At 38.5% G+C, this 27,220-nt stretch overlaps 2 protein-coding genes across 8 annotated transcripts in view; both read right to left on the bottom strand.

Moving 5' to 3' along the window:
* Positions 1-180: 180 nt before the first annotated feature.
* kank2 (KN motif and ankyrin repeat domains 2) lies at positions 181-20,602 on the bottom strand. The gene is made up of 12 exons (XM_046835206.1): positions 20,457-20,602; positions 9,518-9,595; positions 7,722-9,101; positions 7,405-7,608; positions 7,192-7,297; positions 6,279-7,022; positions 6,104-6,191; positions 4,756-4,975; positions 4,424-4,566; positions 3,695-3,895; positions 3,468-3,566; positions 181-3,368 (listed from the first exon to the last, which is right to left on the bottom strand). Exons 2-12 carry the CDS (start codon positions 9,552-9,554, stop codon positions 3,315-3,317), a joined length of 3,276 nt encoding a protein of 1,091 aa, XP_046691162.1. The 5' UTR covers positions 9,555-9,595; positions 20,457-20,602; the 3' UTR covers positions 181-3,314.
* A 1,179-nt stretch (positions 20,603-21,781) lies between these two features.
* Positions 21,782-27,220, bottom strand: part of LOC124376216 (dedicator of cytokinesis protein 7-like) — a 50,372-nt gene continuing 44,933 nt past the window's right edge. For all 7 annotated transcript variants that reach the window (XM_046835198.1, XM_046835199.1, XM_046835200.1 and 4 more), the window contains 12 exons: positions 27,084-27,184; positions 26,795-26,987; positions 26,127-26,270; positions 25,830-25,961; positions 25,529-25,543; positions 24,953-25,078; positions 24,706-24,795; positions 24,345-24,581; positions 24,095-24,238; positions 23,905-24,011; positions 23,645-23,821; positions 21,782-22,918 (listed from right to left, as the gene is read on the bottom strand). In XM_046835198.1, coding sequence (XP_046691154.1) covers positions 22,876-22,918; positions 23,645-23,821; positions 23,905-24,011; positions 24,095-24,238; positions 24,345-24,581; positions 24,706-24,795; positions 24,953-25,078; positions 25,529-25,543; positions 25,830-25,961; positions 26,127-26,270; positions 26,795-26,987; positions 27,084-27,184 — 1,509 coding nt within the window. In that variant the 3' untranslated portion in view covers positions 21,782-22,875. The remainder of the gene's footprint in view (positions 22,919-23,644; positions 23,822-23,904; positions 24,012-24,094; positions 24,239-24,344; positions 24,582-24,705; positions 24,796-24,952; positions 25,079-25,528; positions 25,544-25,829; positions 25,962-26,126; positions 26,271-26,794; positions 26,988-27,083; positions 27,185-27,220) is intronic.

Here is a 27,220-nt window from a genome sequence, read left to right as displayed (position 1 = left end):
TAATTTAGACTAGTGTTCTAGCGACCCCTAGCGTAACGAAAAAAAAACCCTCAGAAAAACCCAAAGAATGACCAAATTCTTACATCCACATAAAAAAAACATGATTTCAACATGATACACACAGATTAAGCAACTTTTGTTGTTTGAATGTGTATTTATTTCTCAAAAAAAGGAACCAACTATAACAAAGTGAGCATTTATTTATAAAGGTAGCAAAACCAATTACAAATGAAAAGTCAAAGGTGCTAAAAAAGACACACATAGTTGTCACAGATTAATATATAAAGTAAGAGTTAGTCTAAATAAAACAAATACAAAAGATTACAAAACAAATAAACTCCTAAACTAGTTTGTATAATCAAGTGTGTATAAAAATGTAACTAGCCATCATATTACACAATGATTACTATTCAACGACCGTGTATTAAAAGCTAAAAAGTGTATAGAAAAGCAATTAAACAATTTAACACGGCATATATTATACTTATTTCTAAAAATCTTATACAGCACATTGTTCATCGATAGTTCTGAGCCTTATTTTTTATTTTTTTTACAATTTCTAGACCCACATAAGAACAGAAACGGATGAAGGAGCCCCATAATTTACAGTGACGATAATTTCAGCATCAAACTCCAACAGATACTTCCACAGCAGCTCATCCAGTCAATAGAAAACATTTCTAGCCACGTTCCTTATACAAGTTAGTACCTTAATGCAGTCATGATACCTTTGTGTACAACCACTCATTGTATACACACACACACACACACACACACACACAAAATTATAGTGGTTTTGGGAAACTCTGTATCTAAGCATCAGCTTATCTGTTGTGCCATATAGGGATGTTATTGTTTATAGTGTGACATACACATTCTAAAACTCTGGCTTTCATTTCTGAGACAAAAAGTTGACTGAAATTGCATTATACAATTCTAGCTAGTGTACAGTAAGTCTCTTTAACAATTTATAAACATGGACCACTTGCAATATCACTGATAGTTTTCACACAGAACAACGCTAGCGTGAGTCAGTATATTCTGTTCGTGACTTTGCAATGTGTAGAAATGATTTAGTTATAAATGACTGCAAATAAAGAGAAAAATACAACAATAATCCAAGGCGCTTCTTCCCATGTGTAATACTGCCGTATGCTCATTGATCCAAGAATAAGCTGTGAGTCTACTGATAAAGCACTCACTGAAGGTGAAAAAATAAATCAATGATTAATTCTAGCCAGAAAAGTAATAATTAATGAGACTGTTTTCTAAATCAATTAAACAAACTGAGGAATAAATGACAAACAACTTAATACTGAAGTAGCTTTTCTTAAAAATGTTTGAGTAGAACAGAAAAAAACACTGCGTAATGAGTAATGCAAAATAGCTAAAGAACATGTTATGTGATCATGGAAATGATTTATTTAAACAGATTTATTTGCTTATTTAAAACGAATAATACCGCATTCGGAGTCAGAGAGCGTCAGCAAGATCAGTCTATGTAATGAAATTGATCAGACGTAGAAGCTTTGCGGCAGTGGAAAACAAAGGCCTCATTTATTGCATATTTTTAAGTGCATATTTCTGTGTCTCTGAATGCCGAGATGAGACTGACTGATCAAACGGATCAACATTACACTTTTCTTATAGTAAAATATAATGAATATGTAACTGGCTATACATCCAAGATCGAATCTTTTTTTTTTCATATAGCCTTAAAGTGGCAACATTTGACGTGATTGTGTATTTGTTTCAATAAGATTAAGGACGTTGACCTTGGTTTGTTGTTTAAAGAATATTACAGATCAGAGAGGTCAATGTGAGGACAATGTAAAATTCGGCTTTTTTAGTCTAAATTGAATGTTTCATTATGATATACATTATATTATCCAATGGTTGTGGACACCTTACAATTATATTCTCACAGCTTGTTTCTCCTCACTGGAACAAAGAGGCTCAAACTAAAGACCTGCGCAGGATGGATTTTTCAGTCCAGCTCCCGCCCGCTCCCGCAAGGTTCTGTCCCGCTCCCGCAAGGTTCTGTCCCGCTCCCGCAAGGTTCTGTCCCGCTACCGCAAAAAAACTATTTTCTCTCCTGCACTATTGAAATTTTCAACTGCTTCTTCCTGCAACTGCCTTTTTCACTTGCTTCCCTTTTGAATATTAATAAAAAAAAAGAAACAGAAAATAATCTGGAATCCCACCAATGATTTTATTCTGCTGCAATTTGCACTCATGAGTATTTTACCGCCCACACCCACATTCACACATCAAATCTCGTCCAGGTCTCTAGCTCAAACACTGTTCCAGCATGACAATGCTTCTGTCTACAAAACGAGCAAAATGAAGACATGGGTGAAAGAACTCGAGTGTCCTGCACTGAGCTCTTATCTCAACCCTACTGAACACCTTTGGGATGAAATGGAACACTGACCCCAGAAAATGCTCTTGTAGTTGAATGAAAACAAATATCCACATCCATGCTCCAAAATCTAGCAGAAACCCTTCTCAAATGTAATCTGGATGGGATGTTTAAAAATACATATGGACACAATAGTCAGGTGTCCAAAAACCTGTAGCTATATAGTATATTTTGTAAGATTATTGCGATTACAGGATATTTTATTCTCTGTTATTGCAGTACATGCCCAATTTCTGATGAAAAGTAGACATGTCTCTGTCACTGAATGCTTTTTTATTTGTTTGTTTGTTTCGGAGGTATAAAACATTTAGAATTCAATAAAACTATTCTTTATGATTAACTGATAAATATCATTCATTAAATTGACTTACTGCCACCCTGCACTGGCTAAAAATTCCCATCAAATATAAAGTGAGTGCATTTAAAATGTGGTGCAATAAGAGAAAAATGAAGCTGGTTTTTACATTGCATATGTATAAAAATATTTACTTGTCAGTTTTTAGTTTTATAGTAGTTTTTTGGCATGTTGCTTGTTTAGATTACATTTTTAAAATCAAATTAAAAATGTAATAAATGAGGCCCCAGGTTTGGAGAGTTGTGTGTAAAGGACACGCTGAACCCACTAAAACATGCAGTAGCATACAATTAAGTGATAACAGTGAATACTTTTATACAAAACATATATATGTATATATATACACATACATACACACATATATGTATGTATGTATATATACACACATTATATATATATATATATATATATATATATATATATATATATATATATATATATATATATATATATAAAGAATTATATTTGTACAGATCAACTGTATGCACAATTAAATTACAATGACAATACACCCATACAGGAAGCAGCCTTATTGTTTCATTTTAGGATTTCTGATGGTGGGGATCCCACAATTTGAGACTTTGGAGACACCTGAGAGTAAGAAAAACAATGCTTAAAACGATATACACAATAACAAATGCAGCATGCTTAATTTGCCTAATAAGATCAAGTTGATGTGAATTTGCTTACAGGGGAAGGAGGTTTGGCAAAATTCAGATGGGCATATAGGAGCACAGCAATGTCATTCTGACTAGCCTCTAGTGCAATAGAGAGAGCAGTGCTGCCGTCCTGATGGAATAAAGTTAAGAAAAGGAGTATTTTGTAAACAACATGATTCACGTATGCACAGCTACTTTTATATAATTATGAAAAACATATAGCACTTTTTATAAGAAAGAATCATATAGTGTACCCACATTATCTGTGAGAGTAGCATCACATCCTGGTACAGAAAGCAGCTGGCGCACGATGTCTACGTGACCATGCTCACAGGCACACATGAGGGCTGTAGAGCCATCATCGTCCTGCAGGTTGACCTGAGCACCGCAGCAAAGTAGAGCTCTAACCATGTCTCCTCTGCCATGACTCACTGCCAACATCAGGGCGGTTTGCCCAGCCTAGAATGTGCCAACACACAAGAAGGCACAGTTCATACTTATTTATATCTCAGTTGTCCACCTGTGATTGGATCACTCAGGAAAAATCATTGTATTACATCTGAACAAGGTGAAACTCTTTATGACCTCATGCTCTATTTGGCAGAACTGAGAGTCAAATAGCTCCTATAAAAAAAAAACGTGTCTTTAGAATCACCATTTTTCAAAGGAGATAAATTTTTTCTCATGTTTTAATGTTTCATGTATAAGGTAAATGTTTTAATGTTGATCACTTGTGATTCAGTAGAGAAAATACATTGTGAAATATACACTGACCAGGCATAAGGTTATGACATTATAACATTGTAACACTGATTTTGGCAGTAAAAGGGGGGATCAACACTTTATTTGGCAGGTGTTTATAATGTTAAATCTGATCAGTGGCCATAAAGCTATAATGTTAAGCCTGCTCGGTGTAGGTGTTCCCATAACTAACTAATCTAGGAAAAACTGAATTGTGTTACATTCTTTAGCCAATAGGGGGCGCACCTGACTAGCCTTGGCATTGACATCTCCAGTGCGAAGCAGCTGCAGAACTGTCTGAAGGTCGCTTTCGGAGTGGAACGCAGCCAGAGCCGTCAGCATGATAGCCGTGTAACCAGCCTTGTTCTGCTTATCTGCATTACATAGTCCTGTGAAAGCACACACAATTTTGTCAGCTGGCGAGCAAAAGGAATACCATCTCCATGGTACATATATATGCATAATATAAGTTCAGTCAAGATGTCATTGAACTTTCCTGGTCATGGAAATGTACAAATAGTATTACAATGAATACTCCATTTATATTCAAGATAACAAAGTCCATTAAAGAGACTGACCTGTGTCCAGCAACAGTTTAACCACAGGGAAGTTGGAGTGTGAGACAGTGTAGTGCAGTGCTGTGTTTCCATTCCCATCAGCCATATTTATCACAAACTCCAGCAGCTGAGGTGAGACAGAGGCGAAGGCATCCATGTAGGCTCGCACTACTGCTGTGTCCGCAGATTTATGACATGAGACACGCAGCCACTCCTGTAATACTGTGGTGTAGGCTGTTCTCTGGAAGAAGCATAGTTGCAAAAGACTTCAAACACATGAACAGTGAATGCGGCTAGAGCAGATGTGGGGTTGCAGTAAGAATAAAGCATTGGGACTGGGTTTGTCCATAAGGAATGTAAATATATGCATGGGGTGAAAAATATGAAAGACACGCTAAATTAAAGATATTTGACCTTAAAGTGACTAAATCCCCAATAGAAACTGGGCAGCACTAGCAAGTTTTATGAGGTAAATATATAAATTGAGGCAAAACTGACTAAAGCATTAGCGCTTAAATTGACAAATAAATCAGAATAATTTGAGAATTCCTAAACCTTTCAAAGGGAGTAATTTAACCTTCAGTTTGAGCAGAAAGGTTGCGTTGAACATAGACAGACGGCAACATCAAGCTGTAGAGATTCTGCCCAGTGGCTCATAAAGACAGCCATTAAGTAACCTTTCAACTGAATGTTTGAAAAAGCATAGGCTTCAACTCTCACCGTCTAAAGAGGATATTGTCATCGTGAAATTTGAAACAAAGTCAGGAATTAGTCAATACATGAATCTGCCTAAAACAAGCAGTGGGCAGTGAAAACATTTAACTTGGAGATGGGGACCAAGGTGGAATAATACTAGAAAATCATATAAAATACTATTTCTTAATGATGTTTCCCCTTTGCCAGGATGGTAATGTACCAATAAATACTAATTAATTAAAGCAAGATAAAAAATGTGTATATTTTTCTAACAACTTCTTACAATCTGTTTTTTTGTTACGTTTTGCACGTGTACTGCTCACTAAAGCTTATTTCTGTATATTTTCTAGTGTATTCGTTTTTTTTTATATATGCACTATAGCCAAAGGTATCTGGACATCTGAAAACATTTAAATGTACTGTTTGAATGTCCCATTTAATGCACTTTGCAGTTAAATATCAAGCCCTCTTCTGAGAGTGCTTTTTGACGCTTTATACGAGCCATACAGAATTACTAAAAGAACCACTTATGGCCGTCATAGTCAGTTGTCCACAAACTTTGGTCATTATAGTGTTAATAACATTATCACCTGACCAGCCCTATTTGGTTAATGATAACTGTTGTATTATGCTATGGAATTTTGTAAAATTTTCGCTGACTAAAATTACATACCGCCCCCTGTTGGCTAAAAGCATTTGGTTCACCAAGTGCTTTCTTCAAGGTATAAAGAGCTGTCATGAAGCTGTCACTCAGCTCCCCTCTGAAACAGAAAAGACAATGATACATTAGTTATATTATAACACTCATTGTTGTTTATACCAATAACAAATGATGAATTTCACAACACCTGCTTTCTTGTGTAGGTGCTTTGCTTGAGCTGGAGCTTTCAGATGGACTACTGACTGGGGATTTGCCAATCTCCTGTTGGCCAGAAGCCTCTAAAGTCTTCAACTGCACAGCTTGCTGGTGTGAAGTGAGGTCCGTGGTTTGTGATTGCTTATCATCTGGATGAGAAGCACCAGTGGTATGTGACAGAGGAGTGGGCTGTTGAGTGGTCAGGCCTGAGGATTCTGTCGGGCTAGAATTTTGCTGGCTATCTGAGCTGCTGGCTTGGGGTTGGGTAACAGTTTGTTCCAATGCCGTAGAGATTGCTGATGATTTAGTGGAACTCGGTTTAGGGCAAATGGCAGTGTTTTGGGTTGAATTTTGCTGAATGGAATTTGATTCCGACGACTTGATAAGAATCGCTTGAGGAGATATGGCAGTTGTAGACGACTGGTTTGCAGAGTGCCATTTGTCAGAATCTGTAGCTGGTGAGGTTACCACATGTTGACATGTGGCTGTGTCTAAGGCTGGTGATTGTAAACCTGAGCCCTCACTAAGTAAAAGTGGGACATTGCTGTGCTGGTCATTTACTGTTTCTGTAGATTCGGGAATTACAGTGACAGAAACGGCAGAGCTGCTAACAAAGGTAGCCTGAGGATGATGAGCTGGAGATTCTGGTAGTTTCTCAGTGGCTTCATGATATTCGCTTGCATCACTCTCATCATCTGAAGTCTCAGAAGTGCTTTCTGTTGAGGTGGACTCATACCTGTAGTTCATATCTATAGTTATTTCTCTTATTAAAAAAATACACTAAAAATTACCAAAAAAGCACAAAAACAGTGTAAGTGCCACTAACTAACTTCAAATCAGAAAAATATATATTATATAAGAATTACACTGACAAAATGCTCAAAGTTATATAACATTAAATTTACCCTCCATTTACTCCTGTGAACTGCAGATTCTTCTGAATTGAAGAAGGGCATGGTTCTTTGTCTGCCTTATGCTTCATGATTGATCTCAAGCTGGATTGAGGAGATGCTTTAAAAGAAATGTAGAGCCTTAATGTTTTGTTTATATTCATGTACAAAACAGACAAGATCACATAAAACCAATAAACACAAACAGATGAATGAAAAAAAAAATACCTGGTTGTGGTGCACTTCCATGTGAGTGCATAACTTCTTTGGCGAGTTGCTGTTTCTGTTCACCATCTTTAAGCCTTTGGCAAAGTGGAGCTGCTTGACTGTAGTTTGTCTCCGCACCACTGGAAGGGCTGGTGATGGACACCGATGTGGACAATTCACTTCTTAGGACCTCTCGTACCTGTTTGGCAGTTACTGCAGTGGATTCTGCGGAAAGCAGAGGACAGAAAACATTGAAAGCTTTAAGGGTAGATGATTACACTTTTTAAAGGACAAAAAAACATTAGAAAATGTGTTGGAATTGAAGTATCAATAGATACCTTCTGCATTCAGAGGCTTTGCATATCCTCTATGAGGAGTATCCTTCAGCAGGGGTGCAGATAGGGGTCTGGAGGAGGTGCTGCACTGCTGAGATCTGAGCACTAACGTAGGCTGCTCAAGTGTATACACCTGGATCCCCACTGTCCTTTGTTGCTTCTCCTGGCATTGCTGGGTATAGCTGACCATTGTGTGGAGCCCAGCAGCTCCTAGATCATGCTGTTCCTGCCAGCCCAGGCTGGTGGCCCTCACAGCATGATCGGCCTGCAGGGTCCCACCTTGCCTCTCCTCCTTCACTGTATCTATTTGCATCTGGGCACTCTGTAGCTCTTGCATAGTCTTTCTCAGCTGCACTTCCAACTGGCCCACCTTGGTCTTCAGAACCTCTGTCTCTGGAAGGAAGCCTAAGTCTTCTTCTCTTACACCTACACCCACATGACAAGTATCTTTCTCCTTATTGTCTGGACCCACACCAATAGTTCGAACCTGCTTCCTGGTTCCTGGCTGAGCACTGCCTATGATCACTGTGTCTTCTATCTCACAGCCAGAGTCCTGACGTAAGCCATCAGGGGTGGTGGGTGAGAGTCCTCCTACCATCTTATTGGTATTAGCCTCCACTTCCTCTTCTGGAATATCAATGTAGAGCTCACCACGTGTGCGTCCACGATTGAATCCAAGTGTGTGGCCCAGGAACTTCTGACTTTTTAACTGCACACTCAGCTGTCGCTTTTCCTCTTGCAGCACAGAGATCTTCACCTGCAGCACGGGAATGGTCTTCACTTGCTCTTCCAGATCCCGGATCTTCCTAAGAGCCATGGCCATTTGCTCACGCACATGCTGTAGATGGGCTGGGGTGGGCGATACAGGTGTGGACAGGCCTGAGCTAACAGGTGTGTATGAACTTCCTCCTCCCTGAGCACGATTGAAGCTGTGGGCACTGGAAAGAGAAGTGTTGGAGCCAGCAACACTGCTGTGCATGCTTCCTAAGTTGGAAAAGCGCTTGTCCTTCTCTTCCTCCAGCTTTCGCCGTGCATCAAGCAGAGTCTTCTCCACACGGGCCGTGCTAAAGTTGGGTCGCTGAGAGGTGTGATAGCCAGGTGCACAGTATGAATATGACGAGTGACGGCTGTCCATGCTGGCATTGGAGCACAAGGACTCAGTGGAGGTCCACCACGAGCCAGTGTATCCATAGCCACGTGGCAAAGAACCATAGCGTGGACGTCTCTGAACAGGGACCCTCTTTATTGTGTTACCCTTCTCAATGTCATTAACATATTTAAGGAAGTCTAGATCCAAACGATAACCATAGGGGGTCTCCACTGAGTAAGGAGCCTCCGTGTCCTTTGTATGAAGGGAAGTGGGGCCTGTAGAATTAATCTTTCCTGCAGGGTAATTTAGGTAATCAGTGTTAAACGAGCAGAAATCTCACTTTAATCTCTCAGCCAGACAACAAAAAACAGCATCAATAGTGGGCTACAGAAAATAATGCCACTATATACAGTGTGTTAACTATATATTTTTGTAACAACATAAATATTAAATCAATAAAAAACTCTTGCATGGCAAATGCTTTAAATAAAACATGACATATGCAAAAACATTTTAAAATTCATAACCTTAACTATGAACCCAGATGTTTGCCTCAGACATAGTAATGTGAGTGACCATAGGGTACCTTTAGATTATTTTTTGGTAATTTGTTTTTCTGATTGTGTGCTTTAATGTCTGTCTGTCTCTCTGTCAGTCAGTCAGTCAGTCAGTCAGTCATGCTAAAATGTTCAATGCAAAAATAACCAACCTGGAAAGCTGGTGTCCATGTGTAACACTTGAGCCATGATTTAATAGATACCTCTTGTAACACCATCACATACAAAACCTAAAAAAGGACAAAGAGACAGAGAGAGAGCGAGAGAGATAGGAGAGAGTGAGAGAAAGAGGGAGAAAAAGAGAGTGTTACTGCATTCAAGTCATGAGCAACTTTCTCATCATTCACCCAGTGACACGTAAGGCCAGCTGCCTCCACTCAGAAAAACACCACAATGTGGGGTCTACAACACTTACACAAATGGCCCTGGTCAAGAGGGTGTTTCTCTCCATTCATTGTAAAGCAGAGAAGGAAGCCAGCAGTCAATGTCTGACAATGTGTACTGTTAGAATGAGGTTTAATTACTGTTTATTACTAGCCATAGCAGATCATACAAGCCTTTCTGACTTGATTTGCTTTCTCTCTCTAACGCTGGGATTGCTTTTTTTTTTTTCCAAGAGTTGTTTCTGGGTATCATACTTAAAGGAAAGAGGATGGAAAGGAAACTTTTCCTGGCAGCTACAGTAACTTGAGGAGAAAGAACCTCTCGTTACAACCTTATTAGGAATCATTTCTCTCCCGACAGTTCTCCATATAGAGGTGCTGGAAAAAGAAAATGCAAGCACACTCTCGCTCTCTTCCTTCTCTCTATCGCGCTCTCTCTCTTGCCTTCCATCTCTGTCCAACTTCTTTTTTCTTTGTTTTTCCTTTTCCAATACCTCCCTCATTCTCATCCCCCTCCTTCTAGTCAGCTGAGGATCAGGAGATTGCAGATGACTGCTCTCTCCTTTTCCTCCATCCTGTCTCTCAGTCGTGAATCCCAACTCCAGCAGAGACTCATTCCATGTTTAACACAGTTGTGCCAAACAAAGCATGCTATGATTCGGAGAAAGTATGCATATATTCATAATAGCCTGTATCTCACTTTGCACACAGTTACTGAAGCAAGATTGTTTTTGAAAGATACTTTTTTTGAGTAATTACTGTGGGAAAAAAAGGTTGTGGGTGTTGTGTACGAGTTATTACTCCCTAGGCTGTGTGTGTTTCTTTTAGTTCTAAATTGTTTCAGATCTGAGAGTCCTTTGTTCACTTAACTGAGGTCACCCATGATCAATTTTCCTGTTTAAACATAGCTTTTGCTTTCTGTTTCACACCAAAAACTTTACCTTGAGCCTATCCAAGGCTGCACCAGAGAATCAAGAGCACTCGGAAACACTGACAAAACTCAGGCAGTATTTTTGTGACCTTTTTAGTGAACAAACAATTACCTTTTCGCTATTGCACACAAAATTGTCCACTGGTTACAGTGAACAGGGATCTTATATGACTAAACTGATTAGCAAAAGTGGACTATAGCTATAGCGCATTTATATTCACAAGAATCTGTTTTTCTTTTGTTTTTTCTGTGTCATTTTGTACATTCCTTCATACATGTGTGCGTGTGAATGTGAAAAACCCAGCAGGGGGGTACAGGAAAGACTTTCCTGCGAACCAGATGATAAAGGTATAATTAGTCCAGCAGTATGACAAGCATCTGAGTATTGTCCAAAATGTTTTCTCCTCTCAGAATGCTTTCACACTTGTTTGGTCTTTCTATTCTTTTCCTAAATACCCTATTTTCTCCTCTCCATCTATCTCTACTGCCCCACTTAAGACATCCACTATTCTTCTAACTCCATGTTTCATTTCCTTAGTGTTCTATCCCCTAGCGCTTTACCCCTTATACCAAACAACCCTCCCCCACTAATGCCAGCAACGTGATTGCTCTGAGTAGAGCAGTATTAGTTGGAGAGCTTATGGTATGGTATGTGTGTATGTGTAAGTGTGTGCATGCATGAAGCAGTGACCTTCCCCCCTGCATGGCAGACTATAAACATTGTTTAACTTGTTGATATTGAACAGACTGTGGTGACACGCATTCCCTTCACACGATGCTGCATGAGAGATTTTACTAATTTAAGTTTTCTTATAGTTAAAAAAACACACCCCAGACAAATATCACACTCTCTGATTTCCCTGATTAAGTACTTACATACCATACAAGTGTCTGTTAATGCTGGTTGCCTATTAAGGAAGGAAACATCTTTCAAACAGTTAGCAGTTTTTCAAATGTCCCATATCCCATAACTAAGAAAAGCTATTTAGAGATTAAAGGAAAATTTTAGTAAAAAGTCTATATTAAGGATAAAGTTATCATGTAAGCTGAAGTGTAAACAGGCAGCTAGTCTCCTAAAGCATAAATTATACAAAAGACTTTGTAGAGTGTGTAACCATGAAGAAATTGGAAAACATAAAGAGTTGAACTGGGGTGAAGTCAGAAAGGCATTCCTTGCATCCAAGAATCACTGCCTGTTATTGTGGTTGTGTTTGAAGGGGTTTATTCAGTGCAAAAATGATTCGCATGTCTACCTCTCCACCCAGCACCAACCATTCTTTCCTCCTATCCGCTTTCTGCACTCCTCCCTTTTGTTAGGGTGGTGTCTCAATTTTAAAGGAAAGTAATATGGAATTCATGAGCTGCACAGTCCAGAAATGGCTTATTTGACTCAGACATGTAATGACCATGTGTGTGATTTTTTCCCAGGATAACACCAGGAACGCCACACACCCTGAGATGAAATACATCAAAATATAAACTAAATAGATCTGGTATCTATGGGAGTAGAGATCCAAATACCATCTTTGAATTAAAAATGTTACTGGGCTCCACATCTTTACTACTTACCATCACAAACACTACACCTCCCCCTCACCCAGGTCCACAAAATCATGAAGCTTGGCAAGTCCTTCTGATGTCTGGGAAAACTCAGCACAGCAGCATCGAGCAATGTTTTTTTTTTGCCAAAAAGTATTAGTCACTGCTAAGTTCATCCCCCAATTCTACAGTTTTTTATGTAACCCAAACTGTAAATACGTAGTTTCTGCTTCACACAAAGTCTTTTTTTTTTTTACATAAATTTACATCGTCAGGAATTTATACAGACTAATTTACAAATGTTTATATAACGTTTCCAAATAAATTAAATTCAATTCCCAAATGAATTTGAGGCGGCTATAAAAATGTGAATAGACAGTATAAACTACATCAAAAACCTAGAAAGAGCCTTTGTTGAATACAGTATTTAGAGCCAGCACGTGACAGGCAGCACTGTGTACAGTAATATCACATCACAAATACAAAACAGAATGCCTAATTTCATCTTCTTATAATGGCTATAAAAGTGTGGAACCTGTAATAATGTCTCACACACTAGATTTCAAATAGACATTAAACAATTAATATAAATAAAACCCAACAGTAGGTTAATCAATTGTATTTTCCAAATTCATCTAACATACTTTATATATTTCCTGTTGTATATAATATATGCTGTTCAGTTATACTATTAGTCATACTAGTGAAAGCAAGATGGACAGGGTTCTTGGTAGAAGAGGCTGCTTGTGCCATTTTCTTACTTATAGCTCATTTAAGAAAAAACTAGCTGATGTGCTAAGCTTAGTGTTTGCATTGAGAACGCTATTAAGCGAACTAATGACAAAGTTTAGTAGCAACTGTAAAGAAACAAAAAACTGGTGTGGATTAAAATACACAAAGTCCAGCCACTCTCTCCATCATTCCACTAACCTCCTATTGACAGCTTGAGCTTGACCCAATATGAATGTTCACACCTTATACTTGATTCTGTTTTAGTTGTTTCAATGACAGATCCACATACTAAGATCTTCGATGCAGTAGAAGTATGGCCTCTCAGTTGTGCAATTTTGATGATGATCATATTTATAAAACTGATGACCTGATAATATGATTATAAGCTGTTAACCTTTATCATACCAAGAAATGTTACTATTAAGATAGAGGTGGTCTCTTTCAAGATGGCAATGTTTCCATCCAGGAGACACAAAGTCTCACTGAACAGTTTGGTGAAAGATATTATCTCTGTTTTTTTTTGTCTTCATGTAAAATAAAAAAGTGTGCTGTAATTCTATAATCCTATAATTTAGGATGATAATTTGCAACACCAGTTGATTTATTCATTGATAGAGACTTTAATGCACCTTTTTTTTACAATACTCTGCATTGGGGCGTCTGCTAAATGCAGTAAAAGTAAACGTTATCATAGACTATGGCCTTTGTAGTCTCCTGAACACAACCCTGTTAAATGCTCTCCCATGGTAGAAGTTTCAAACAATGTAATATATATATATATATATATATATATTAGCGCTCTTCCCCACCATCATCAAAACAAGAATGAAGAATGATGTTCATCTCTCCAGTACAGTTTCAGATACTGAGCACTTGTCTCTGTGCTAACGCTCTTCGAAGGTCTTCTGGAAGTTTGTGGTAAACTTATTATGGCACTGGTAAGATTTTCCATTCATTTGTCACCTATCTACAGGCCACAGATTCTCTCTTTTGGGATTTGTCTGTGACCATAATAATGTCTTGATCAATGGCATCAAGATTTCTTGTTTTCCTCAGAATGCATTCTTCAACAACCCACTGCTGAAAAGGGTGAAATATGAAAATTCAAATGTTAGTGGGCTTGTTAAATTATTCCATCTTGGAACAGTATCATGCCTAGAGCTGAGAACATTGAGTTATATTGTTCCAGGAGTTCAATCATGCCAGTGCCTGGACAGAGAAAAAAAGCAAAAAAAAGAGAGAGAGAGAGAGAGAGAGAGAGAGAGAGAGAGAGAGAGAGCTTAAAGAGAAAAAGTGACATGCAGATCACAAAAGCACCATTCATTCTGGCCCTAGCTCCACAGCTGGTTTTAATAGACAAGTGAGAGGGAGAGACAAAAGTAGAGAGAAAGAGAGAGAGAGGTTGACTGAACACTCGGGTACACTGAACTGTAGCTCAGAGGTCTCATTCTTTCTCTGATACGCCAGTATCATGCAGCGATAAATTAAGCTGTCCTTTTATTCCATGTCTACAAAAAAGCATTGCCAACTAACAACTGTTTAACAATACAACAGTAGTAAATTCACGTACTCTCTCAGTACACCGTGTCTCATGCAAAGTATGCCTTTACACTGGCTAACAAGCGAACAAACAGACCCCACTTAAAGAAAACATCTGCAACATGAGGGGGCAAATAAGAATGTTAAAACGTCCTTGCTTATATCCAAATTAAAATCAATGTAGCACAAACGTGAACAAGCACTTCCCCTCAACCAACTGTAATTAAACTATAAAGACAACACACACAGGCATGGCTCATTACCAATGAATGCATATGAGTACAGGTCAGAAAGAGTTACAGGAAAGGGAGCTGCAGTTCCCCTGGGACAGAGATACAAGTCCCTACTTCCTTCCAACATAGCTTAGGAGAGGCATAGATCAGATGAAGAGCACTAGAAAAGAACCCACATTATAATCAGAGAACGCAAGAAAAATTTAGTGCAATTTAGAGTAGCCAATCTACCAACTAGCATCAGAAACCAGAGAACTTGAAAGAAACCAACATCAAAACTGGGGAGTATGTGCACAGAAACTCCACACAGACACTAATCTGAGCTCAGGATCAAATCAGAAACCCTGGAGCTGTGAGACAGGAATGCTACTCAATGCATCACTGTGCCACCAGGAGATAAAAACAAGAGATAAAAAACATACAAATTGAATTTTTCAATAAATAAATACGCTACAGACAGATAAAGCTCCAGTCTGATCCCAGTAATTTTTAACAGCCTTGTAAAGCCTGCAAAGTAAAGATGAGGTGACTGGGAGAGGCTTAAAAAGAGGCTTAGTTGAAGCTTGGAACATGAATAGTACAATCATAATTAGCCTCTCAAAGCAGATTAAATAGTCTCGTAGTGAAAGATCATCGTCATATTCTAAGTCATTCCTTTGCCCATTTAGGGAGGAAAATTAAATATTAGAAGACTACACAGATAAAAAACTGGGTTATAGCAGGACATTGCAGAAGACCATACAGAAGGTTGGTTAAACAATGCATTGTGCATGAAATGTTTATTTTTTGTTAAGAATTTCAAAGAGTTTGTTTTCTCAAATCAGGCCAACAAGTTGCATGCACTGAAACGGGCTAAGCATCAATGTAACAGCCAACATGAAGAAAACCCTCTGGCCACACTAATCAGTCCTTGTGTATATGAAAGGTTTATTGTCCTATTCCTATAATCTCCCTTGTTTGTAAAACAAAGGGAATGTTGTATATTCAATTGAATGCACTACTACTCAAATACATTTCTTGATAAATATGTTAAATATATGAATATATAATTTTTTACTTTCTCACATTTATTTACTCCTTTCTTTAAGTAACAGGTTTATTATTTTTTTAAACCTTTTACGCTTTTGTTTTATTTATAATGAATTTGCAACCTAATAAGTAATTTGATATCTTTTGGGGATATCAATAATTTTATATGCTTTGGTGATTAAAAGCAGTTGAGGGCAAAACCAAAAAACCAAAAAGCAAAACCCTTACTATCTGAATTCACCAAAATCGGCACTGAAAAACCCACCTACACACACACACACACACACACACACACACACACACACACACACACACACACACGGGGGCTGCTTTTTACATTAGGGAGTGGTTATGGAGGAACCGACGATTTTTGGTGTAGAAGCCAAAGCTCAGAGCCCAGAATGGGCCTCACCCTGCTCACGTTACTGCAGGAGTGGGAGAGTAAGAGAGAAAGGGAAAAAGAGAGAAAGAAAGAAAGAGAGAAAGAGAGAGAGAGAGAGAGAGAGAGAGAGAGAGAGAGAGAGAGAGAGAGAGAGAAAGCAGAACAACACACGTCACTACATAACTGGCCACAGCACTGACCTCCAGCAGGAAACGGTACATGGGTGGGACAACAGGAATTGCTAAAGCAACAAGAAGAAAAGAAAAAAAATATCCAAAAGTAGAATTCCCGTGAGGGGAATCACATGTGGTGGAGGATAGAGAAAAGTCGTCTGGAGTGGGGAAACTTCAGAAAGAGAATTTGGAAAGAGTGCTGAAGTTGAAAGAACATATTTAGGTGAAAATTAGAAAATTAAACTTGTGCATATGTAAATGAACAGAAACTGTACTAATGTGTCTTTGGAGAGAAAAAAAAATTAAATACATTTGGGGCTTGGCGAGCACACCCGAAAGAAAAGGTAAACAAAATGGGGTGGGATGGTCTCAGAGACATCTCATAGGAATGAACACACTCATTCAGTTCCAGACCCCGGTTTAGAGCAGTTAAATCATTGATATGCTACCATCATCTATTCAATCATAAAAACATTTTATTGTGTCATCCCCTAATTAAAGAAGCAACTAAAATTAGATACCAACAGCAGTCAACCACGGTGACACCACCACCACATAACACAAACATCGCAGAGTTCTAAAAATAATCACAAAGGAGCCCCAAAATATCATCATTTAATCCAAGCTATAATTTAGTCTTCTGCATTCTCCAGTAGTTCATTTAGCTAGTATTTACTGCCTTGTCTGTAATTAAGAATTAATTTTGGAAGAAATATTGACACACTACATAACATCTAAGCAGAAATAGTACCAAAAAACCCCAGCTGATCTAAGAACTGGTTTTCCCATAATGCATTGTATACATACTTGGTATGAATAATGTCTGCAAATCTGTAACAACATTTGTTACTATGGATAGGCTATACATATTTCTATGCTTTTTTCTACTGGACTGTTTCTACAACAAGATCAGGCAAAAGTATTGAACCATAGAGTTAATAAACACATTATTGGCAATATTAAAGAATACACACTTCCAAGATGAGTCAGACATTACAACCAAAACATTGCTTCCATCCTCATATTTAGTAAACAGTATCAACATCATAAAGTAAACCCTTTATTTAACTCCAAACTGCTCAGAGATAAATACATGAAGTAATGAATGACTTGATAAGGAAGTAAAAATGCGATGCATAAAATAATGCAGTTACAGATTTAGGTTACATCACCCCTTTCTGATGTTCAGATGTGAACAAAATCTAAAGCTCTTGACCCGTATCTACATGAATTTATCGACTGAACCATCGCTAGTTAATTAGCTGATAAATTAGAGCATGAATAAGCAGGTGTACACTCACTGAGTGTTATTAGAAACCAAATTCAACAGCCTTTGCTCCCTCACTCTGCACCATACAAAACCTGCAGATGTTTCAAGTGCACTTTTATGCAGTGAAGCAACGTTTTTCCACATCCCAAAAGTGTTCTACTGGAATTAGGTTCTGTGACTGGAAAGGCCTCGAAACCGGGCGATGCCTGCTTTGTGACAGGCTGGATTATCGTGCTGGAAATAGCCTTTAAAAGATGGGTCGATTGTGACCATGAAGAAATAAACATGATCAGCAATTACGCACAAATGGGCTGTAGTAAATAAGGGTGCCAAGAAAACATCCCTCGCACCATTACACAACCTCTACCAGCCTGGATGGTCGACACAATGCAAGTTGGGCCCCATGGATTCATGCTGTTGGTGACAAATTCTGACCCTAGCACTTGGGTGCCTGAAAAGACATCAAGATTCATCAAACCAGGCCATGTTTTTTTGCTGGTCTTGAACAGTAAACCGGTGCCCACTGCCTCAAGGTTCAACATTTTGTGCATACTGAGATTCTTTTCTGCTCACCACAATTATACAGAGTGGTTATCTGAGGTACCCTAGCCTTTCTGTCAGCTAGAACCCATCTGGACATTCATTTATCTTTCTTATCAACAAGAGCTGCCACTCACTGGGTGTTTTTATTTATTTCCCCTTTCTGTGTAATGTCTAGAAACTGTTGTGGGTGAAAATCCCAAGAGATCATCAGCTATAGAATCAGCCCATTTAGCACTATTAATCAGATCACAGTAAACATTCAATGGGATTATGTTGTGTACCTGTATTATTTTATACTTTCCACTGCTGCCACACGATCAGCTGATTAGATAATTACGTAACTTTGTGTGGGTGCAAACATGTTTCTATTAAAAATGCCCAGTGAGTGTATATTAATGGCATAATAATACCCCAAAACAATAATTCAATACAATATATTTTCTATAGATTTGGTACAATGTAACATTTCAATTCAAAAAATCGCAGTGTCCTTATAGAAATCCCTGTAGTCTCTAAAGATTTATGAGCTTGATTACGTTTAAATGTTTATAACACCAGAAGTAGTATAAATGATTTATTTTATTATGTAGTCTGCTTTTATTCATATGTATGGCACTTGATAGACTTATAATTTAACTATTTCGTATAAATGAGCAGCTATGGGGTTAAGGGTCTTACTCAGGGGCCCAGAGTTGGCAGTTTTGTGTGGATGGGATTTGAACTCACAACTGTCAGATCCAAATGACCTTATCATATTATTATTATATTATTATGGCCCTAGATAGGCATATGGATGGATGGATATGGAGGGATGGATGGATAGATAGCTTAGTTAATTTACTTTACTGACAACAGAGGAGAGATTTTAGATTTGTGAAAGATATTATTTAAAGAAATATACTTCTCCAAAAAAATAAATTATTCTCAATATTCAATACATTTGAAGGGTTTTAAGTACAAAATAAATTATCACTGGGGTGGTACTATATATTTATATATTTATTATAAATAAATACTTTTAATATGCCCATTTACCTACATAAACTGCAACATAAAACAATAGGAGGTCACCATATGTTGAATGTAGTCAGATTGATGGATTATTCCCTATATTGGATTGCATTAAAAAAAATATTGGCTTATTATTAAACTTATTTCCATTTCTTCCACTCTTGTCTTGTTCTGTAATCATTAATTTCAAAATCCAAAAAATAATATAAATTGCTTATTGAAAGATACAATATTATTAAACCTATTGTGTAGATATTTTCTATTATTTCGAATTGGTAGACATTTGGCTGTATTTAAGATATTTAACTATTTTAAATGGCATTTTTATTTCTCTTTTTTTTTTTTGCAGTCCAATGATATAGTGAACAAAACAGAAAATGGACAAAATGTGTCCCATCAAGAATCTCACAGGAAAATAATAATAATAATAATAATAATAATAATAATAATAAAAAGAGTTTAATAACCTTTTTCTTTTTTGTACTCAAACCCAGTGACTGTTTTTTAAGCAATCTTAAAAACAAAAAGTTTCCACTTCAGTTTGCCTGAAAAAAAATGATCTTGAGACTTATAATATGAGACAAACAATAAATCCTCCTCCGAAGTATGAGAGAAACAATAGACTAGTGATCAGAGTAAGACTTGTAAAGTAACGGATCTGAACGCGACGCAGGAATCTACTGAACATCTGGAAGTAATGAAAACTCTGAAAGCAGCAGTCCCACCCTCTCCCCTGAGCCCAGGAGATCACTCTGCACCTCCAAATCCGAATAAACAACAAGAAAAGCCATGCAAAAATACTCTTTAATCACATGCTGCGAACCAAAGACTATTTTTAATTCTGGAAAACCTTTAAAAAAAAACATGACTTTTCCCCTCTGAGTAGTATTGTGCATCTTTTTCTTCTTATGGACCCATTCCTGGGTAGATGTTCCACCTCAAATCAAATAAGATGCATTATAAACTAATATTTCCCACAGCAGGAACGTACTGGATGTGTGTAGAGCAGCTGCTCTTAGTGAGATGCCTAGAACAATACCTAATGCCTATAATAAGATGGGAAATCCATTGCGCGCGCGCGCATCCAGTGAGATTTGGTTAAAACATATGAACTGCGATTAATGCTGAAATAAAAAATATATATAAATATTTTAGAGCTTCCACTGAGAAGACCAGATTTCCCGTTACTTTGTTCAAAGGACAAAAAAAAAAAACCACAACTATGACATCAGAATGGCAAATGAAATGCTATGGGGGAAAAAAATCACATCTGTCTAGATGAGAAAATAAAAAATCATATGATCAAAAAATGGAAATCTAGCTTACCCTTTCCTTGTCCCTTCAGCCGTGTAAGGCCAGCAATCTCACTGACAGCGAGACAAAAACACTGCAGCCAGAGCAGGAGGACACAAAACCCCCCCTCCCTCTGCCCTTAAAGAGCCAAGAACACTCCATAAACCCACGAGCGCCACCACAAACACACACACACAAACACACAAGACACACACCTTGTCTTAATGTCCAAGATCAAAACAGCATTATTGTACTAACCACCAGACTAGATAGAACTCATCTTCTATACAGGCCGTTTTATTATTATTTTTTTAAAAGCCAAATATATGATCTAAACACGACCTAATGAAAAGCAACACTTTATTTTATGAATGATTCATTAAAACAAGAGGTCAGGCACCCCTGAACATCCTCAACATAAAATCCTCTAAATCCTGTCCGTCTCTGGAATAGTTGAATGTTTATTGGAGCCCAGGATGGTGGGTTGCTCACACATGACATCATATTTTCCCTTAGAGAAGCCAAGTATGCTTAGACCTACAGCTCAGTGAGGTGGAGAGCTTTAAACAGAGTCAGTCTGGTTTTCTAGAAGATGGAGAAAGGTTTTAAAACCTGGGGTTGGGGAGCAACACATATTGCAGGATTGAACCATGCTGTGGATTGTGTAATGTTTTTAACGAGTGTTTAACTTCGGGACAAGGAGGTAATTTGGTACTCACGAAACAACAAAAACAAAAATAATTTGAAATCGACATCAGATTTGTGCAGAAAGATCAATCCGGATCTTAATTTTGACAACGAATAATATTCCTTATAATGCTAATCGGTGTGTTCAACAAACCTGGCATTATAAAAAATAAAAAAATCATTAGATTTTTAGTCATGTAACCTTTCATTTGCCTTTCTGTGGGCATTAAAACCAAAAGACAACATTTGTGATAACACAAGTCTTCTGTTTTACATCAGTTAGAGCACCACTAGAAAAACCTACCAGCGTAAATTGGTAAAAAATGTTCATTAAAACAAACAAAAAACCCACAACGATACAAATGAATCATCTTAATTATCCGCTTTATCCTGGTCACGATCTTGGAGGATCCGCAGATTATTCCACACTTGGCATGAAGCGGGAATACACCCTGGATTTGACACTAGTGCATCACACAGCACCATACACACATTCAAAACTGATTCACGTCTAACAGCAGATTCCCCCTCCAGCATGTTTTTAGGGAGACAGGATAAAACCCTGGCAGAACCCTTTCAGACACGATGAGAACTTTTGAGAAACGTGAGACAAACAGTATTTTGAGTTTGAGAAGCTAAAATGTGTTTAGTAACAAAGCACTTCAACGGTGTACGGATTAAGAAATTTAATACAATTAGTAAAAAAACAAAACAAAACAAAAATGTACAGAAATAATAAAAAAGAAAATTATCAAAAGAATTGAGGCCGGTTTTTTGTACAGTATTTGGACAGTAGCAGTAATGAACAGTAGACATCACATGGGAAGTAAAATTCAATTATCGATGTGAATTTAAAGACTAACAGTAGTTTCACGACGAGCGAACCACACTGCGGATTTTCACCGTCGAGGATGTTTCTTCTGTCTCTGCCTACGCTTGCTCTAAGTGACAACATTTTTGTGCAAAAAAAACCCCAAAAAACAATCTAATGATCTCATGAATATACTGGGTGAGTGCAGATATATGAACAGGTGGCAGTGTAAATATATAACAGTGCAGTGTGAGAGCCGAATCTAGCTCTTTTTTTTTTCCTATACAATTCCAGGTTTCAATGTGGCCAATGTTATGAGGTAAATGATTAACGTGGGAATGTAAAAGTCCAACAGTTTGAGCCAAGCCTCTTAGGGCATAGGGAGGAGGATTTAAGTAGTTATCATTCACGCTCCCAGAGCAGAGAGAGAAAAGTAACCAGTTATGTTTAGACATAATGCCGAAGATAAATGTTATCTTGGGACATGGTGGTGAAACATTAAAGCTTTGGATGGGCTCAGATTCACAAAGTGCAAGCGGTTACTTACTCTATACTACAGGGCTCTTGACTCATCGCTCTCGTACACACACACACACACACACACACACACACACACACACACACACACACACACACACACACACACACACACACACAGAAAGAAGGAAGTGCAGCAGACTATTTAGATTCCCATGTTGAGCAAAACCTAAAATTACCACCAGTCTGCTTGAAGAGGGCTCAATTTTGAAGCGAGTCCCATGAGACTGCGTGAGCCATCACTGCCCTGCCTCTGGAGAGCCAACAAGGCTGTGTTTATACCACAGATAACCCTTCTGAGTAAACATAAGTTCAACTCCAATGAGAGAACAGCACAGAGTTAATGCCCCAGCGTAGGAGAAGGCAGTCTGGAGCCTGGGCAAGGGGGTTGGCCCCTACTTCTCCTTCGGTAATATTTTAGCAGTCTGTCCGTCGAAAGCTGGACCTGCTGAGGGAATTCCTGCAGATTGGAAAGAAAAAAAAAGGAAAACAGGGTCACATGTCAGAAAATCTGACTGGAAAGACGAAAGTGTTCAGAGTGAGTGAGTGAGAATCGAGTGACGTACTGGACCCAGAGCTCAAAACACAATAAACAAATATATATTCAGACTTACAGACATGTACGAATATATTTCTGGATGAGGACCAAAAGTTGTGTATGCGTTTCTTACCAAAGACATGATCAAGTACGTGCACTCCTACTACAACATTAATATACACAGCTTCCTGTACTGCTATGTGTATTTAAACCCAGTAATTTACATTATGCTTTTTCCGTTAGAAACCTCTCATAGCTAATTGTTATTCAAAGCTCCATAACAGAGAGGAAAAAAACGATAAATGAATGAAGCATGGCTAGTGGTCATCATTTACGAACATTTTCCAGGGTAAAAGTTTATTTTGGTACTAGGCAGGCGATTATCCGTAATTATAGGCATAAACGGCACTTGGATATTACGAACCCATTTGTCAAAGCGAAACTCTATCGAAGCTGTCTAACATCTGTCAAGTAGAGAAGAATCATCATCAGTCCACTTGTCTGGCTTTTACATCCTACAGACCTGCTATCTCTTGTGCTGACTGCTGCATTGGCAAAAATGTTTCAAAACTATTAGGAAGGAAAAAGAACCAAAAAATGTTCGCCATTCATTCGAAGAAGCACAAAATCATTCAAAAGTTCCTTTACCTATGTGTAGGAGTGGTAGGCAGTATCTGTATGGCTCGATAGAGCTGAGGAATCTTGCGGTTAATGAGAGGGTACAGAGCCTCCTTCAGCTTACTGTAGTTCCTCTCTAGTTCCCTGTGATATTCCTTCTGGTCTGGGCCAATCAGAGCCTTGTTCTTCCTTAAAGCATCCTCACATCTGCAATTGTCAACATTTGTGGTGAGTGAGTAAGGGAGTGTGTGTGTGTCTGTATGAGTGTAACTCGTAAGTCGTCTCTTTACCTCTTCATGAAGTCCTTAAAGCAGAGTCGCAGTTTGTTATGATGTCGAAAGAGTTTTGGGTCTTCTGGAATTTCCGACAAGAATACCTGGGCTACCTCGAGAGGACCCTACAGACACCACTGACATTAATGAAGTTTATAATCTACATAGAACTAGATACACCACACAGCATAGGCCATTAAAAGCTTGCCTGGTTAACTGTGGTGCCCACAGAACCCTGAAGAACCATCTGCAGCATCTTGGAGTCTGCAGGATCCTGGTGTGTGGCAAAGGCTAACTCTTGAGTCTTTTTCTGCATGTCCTCAATAGCCACTTCAATTGGAACAAGGATTATCTAACAAAGGGAGAGATCACATTTTAACAGACTTTTTAAACCACCCACCCACCCACCCACCCACACACCCACACACACACACACACACAAAAGTATGTGCTGGTACCTCTTCCTTTTGGATGACGTTGATGCGGGTCTTGATGTAAGGGAAAGCGTGTGAGGTGGTGAGGATGGTCTTCCTCTTGTACTGCTCGTGCAGGTCACCATGCGCACGGCCGTCTAGTGTAAACGGTGTGCAGTACATGAACATGCGCAGGTTGTAGTTCTTGTCGAAATACGTGATGCGCTCCTTCAGCTCGTACGTGTCGAAGAAGGGCTCCGCGTACGTAATTTGAAGGTATGCCTGGGGACCAGAACAGAAAGAGAAAGACTTGCTGGTCAAAAAAAAAAACTGAAGAAATTGGAAATAAAAAAAATAAAATTAACATTTTACAGAATTATAAATAGGTTATTTTTTCAGGTCTGACCTTGTTGGGGTCCAGCTTATTCTTGTCCACAGGGCTGGAGTCTTTGATAATCTCCACAATATCATCACCAAAGCGCTCGGAGTAGAATTCCTAATCACAATACCAGTGTACAATATTTAGGTAGTTTCATTTTGCTGTCGGTATGAAATTATTAAGGAATTTGTGACTAATCTGTAAACAGTCGCTACAAAAACATGTATTGTAATGCATTGCTGTAATGATGGCTGCGAGGAGGAACGATACTTGCCTCCAGCCTGTGTGAAATCTCAGCCAGTTTTGTGATAGAAGGTTCCTTATACACAAACTCCTGCTCATCTAGGTCACCAAAGCGGCACCCATAAAAACCTACACGGAAATATGTCCCAAACATCCTCTACACCCTGGGAGAAGGAAGGAAAGTGAACAGAATAGAATAGACAGACAGACAGATAGAGATTTCAGAAGCAAGAGAAGAAAAAAGGAAAAATATTTATTAAATATCATTAATTTTTAATAAATCAATGTTATATATCAAGGTCAGCTGGTTGCATGAGGTTCTGGTTGCACTCATTCTTACAAAAGTGTGTGAAAGGACTACAGTGTTAAAGAGTAAATGGGAAATTGTTGACCTTTTTATGCAATAGCTTTTTTTTTTTCTTTTTTAAGTTACACTCACCAGAGACATCCATCCAGCACAGACCAGGACAAGGACATAACGGGAAATAAACAGACAACAGACAGGGAGAGTGTGTGAGAAAAAACGCTGACACCTGACAGTTATAAGTAAGCTTTTCATAGTATGATATATGCAGTGCGATTGACAGAAATATGTTAAGAGCTATACCTCCCATCCTGAACTCTGCACAGAGAATCAAAGCAGCACATTGAGGGATGAAAAAAAGATAAAAAAACAGTCAAAAAATATCAGTAAAAAAAAACCAGGAAATAAGTGAAGATCATCTCTGCTAGTAAACCCTAAATTTAACACTATGCCTCAGTAGAGAAAGACTGTTGACTTGCTAGGTGATTGTCAACACATTTCACTAATTATCAGCCACTTTATGGACTTCCATCAAAAACTAAAGTGTACCCTTACTGACTGAAGGCATCACGCGGAGTTGTAATTTTCTGTGAAAACAACAGACCTGATTGTAGATTTTGTTGAAGGCGTCCTGCAGCTTGCCGTGGATCGAGGCCAGCTTTTTGAAGTCTCTGTTGGCCTCATGGATAGGGCAGAGAAGCTTATAGACTTCATTAATGGCTTCATACATTCCAGCCTGGAGTGCACAAGACCACCAGTTATTTATATAAAAGGGATATTTACTACATGTAGATCCACTTTATATGTGAAAACAAATCATATCCAGGTTAGACACGGCTTATTCAGTGAAATCAGTGAGGACTAGCTTTTTTTATTTGTTCTGTATGACTCATGCTCTCACCATGTTAAAGGAGGCTGCAGCTTGTTCCAGCAACCCCACCAGTCCAACCTCACTGAAATATTTCCCCGCACAGATTCCCTCTTCCTCTGGGGACAAGATGTCATCGGATACAGCAGACTCCTCCAGTACGTTAGATGAGATCCGCTGAGCGTTCACAGCCAGATGCGGAAAACAGTGTGATCACATCCGCCCCGACGTTAGCTCATTTCACATTTCCCCCCAATTACATGATCATATACAGAACATTCTTTACAATTTTGCTTTGCATTGATGTTTAAGAGAACTGGTTTAGGCCCATTTCTATTAGGATCTCATTACAGCATTTGAATAGAGTTTAGGTCTGGATGTAGCCTTTCCAACACTTTTCTTCTTTAAAGAATTCTTCTTACTATAGAATGGTGAATTACAAATGGATGGAAATGACCTTATAACCCCTCCTGAATTGATGAGAAGCAACAATTGCATTCTTCTTGCTAATATGAAACACCTGAGTGGCCCTGAAAACCAAACTGAAAAATCTGCTACTTTTTTGGAGACTCTCAGACGTTTTGATGATTATCTTACCATTTCATTAATAATACTATGGCTGCTAATGTTTCCCGAAGTAGGAAGGATGTACTTGTATAGCATATTTTGGAAATACTGACTTACTTTTTAAAGTGCCTTACCTGGAAGGAGACACAACCAATGGGGAGATAACGACAATCCTCCAGCATATTAAGGTACTCTGCTACTAGAGCTGCACTGTGGACCAGGCAGTGGGCAGCTTCAGCATGGTTGCCTCTCTCTGAGTGCTTTCCAGCCATATTCTGAAGCCAGGTGAGACGCAGGTCTGGGGAGTTCTGATAACCCTTAGCAATCCTATAACACAAAAATCATCAGTAGTCTTGTATGGCTGCATATCCATGTATAACTTATGTATATATGGATGGACATGTCTAGAACAAGAGAGCTGACCTGTACATGAGGTCAAGTAGCATCTCAGGGTCCTGCTGATGCTCTTTCATTTTGACTGTGTCAGTAAGAATCATGTGCAGGTTGAACACAAGGTCCTGGACCTGCAAAACAAAACAAAAACAGCTACAAATCTGAGA

Source organism: Silurus meridionalis, chromosome 22 (assembly GCF_014805685.1).
Source record: "Silurus meridionalis isolate SWU-2019-XX chromosome 22, ASM1480568v1, whole genome shotgun sequence".
NCBI lineage: Eukaryota > Metazoa > Chordata > Actinopteri > Siluriformes > Siluridae > Silurus > Silurus meridionalis.
Note: the sequence above shows the minus strand (reverse complement) of the source record. Positions and strands in the feature narration are given on the sequence as shown.

Excerpts from the sequence above, each read along its gene's own strand:
- kank2 (XM_046835206.1), bottom strand. The coding sequence starts at position 9,554 with ATGGCTCAAGTGTTACACATGGACACCAGCTTTCCAG. Across the intron at positions 7,298-7,404 it reads TGGAAGTGCACCACAACCAG|CATCTCCTCAATCCAGCTTG; the intron begins GTATTTTTTTTT and ends TTTCTTTTAAAG. Across the intron at positions 6,192-6,278 it reads GCACCTACACAAGAAAGCAG|AGGGGAGCTGAGTGACAGCT; the intron begins GTGTTGTGAAAT and ends TTTCTGTTTCAG.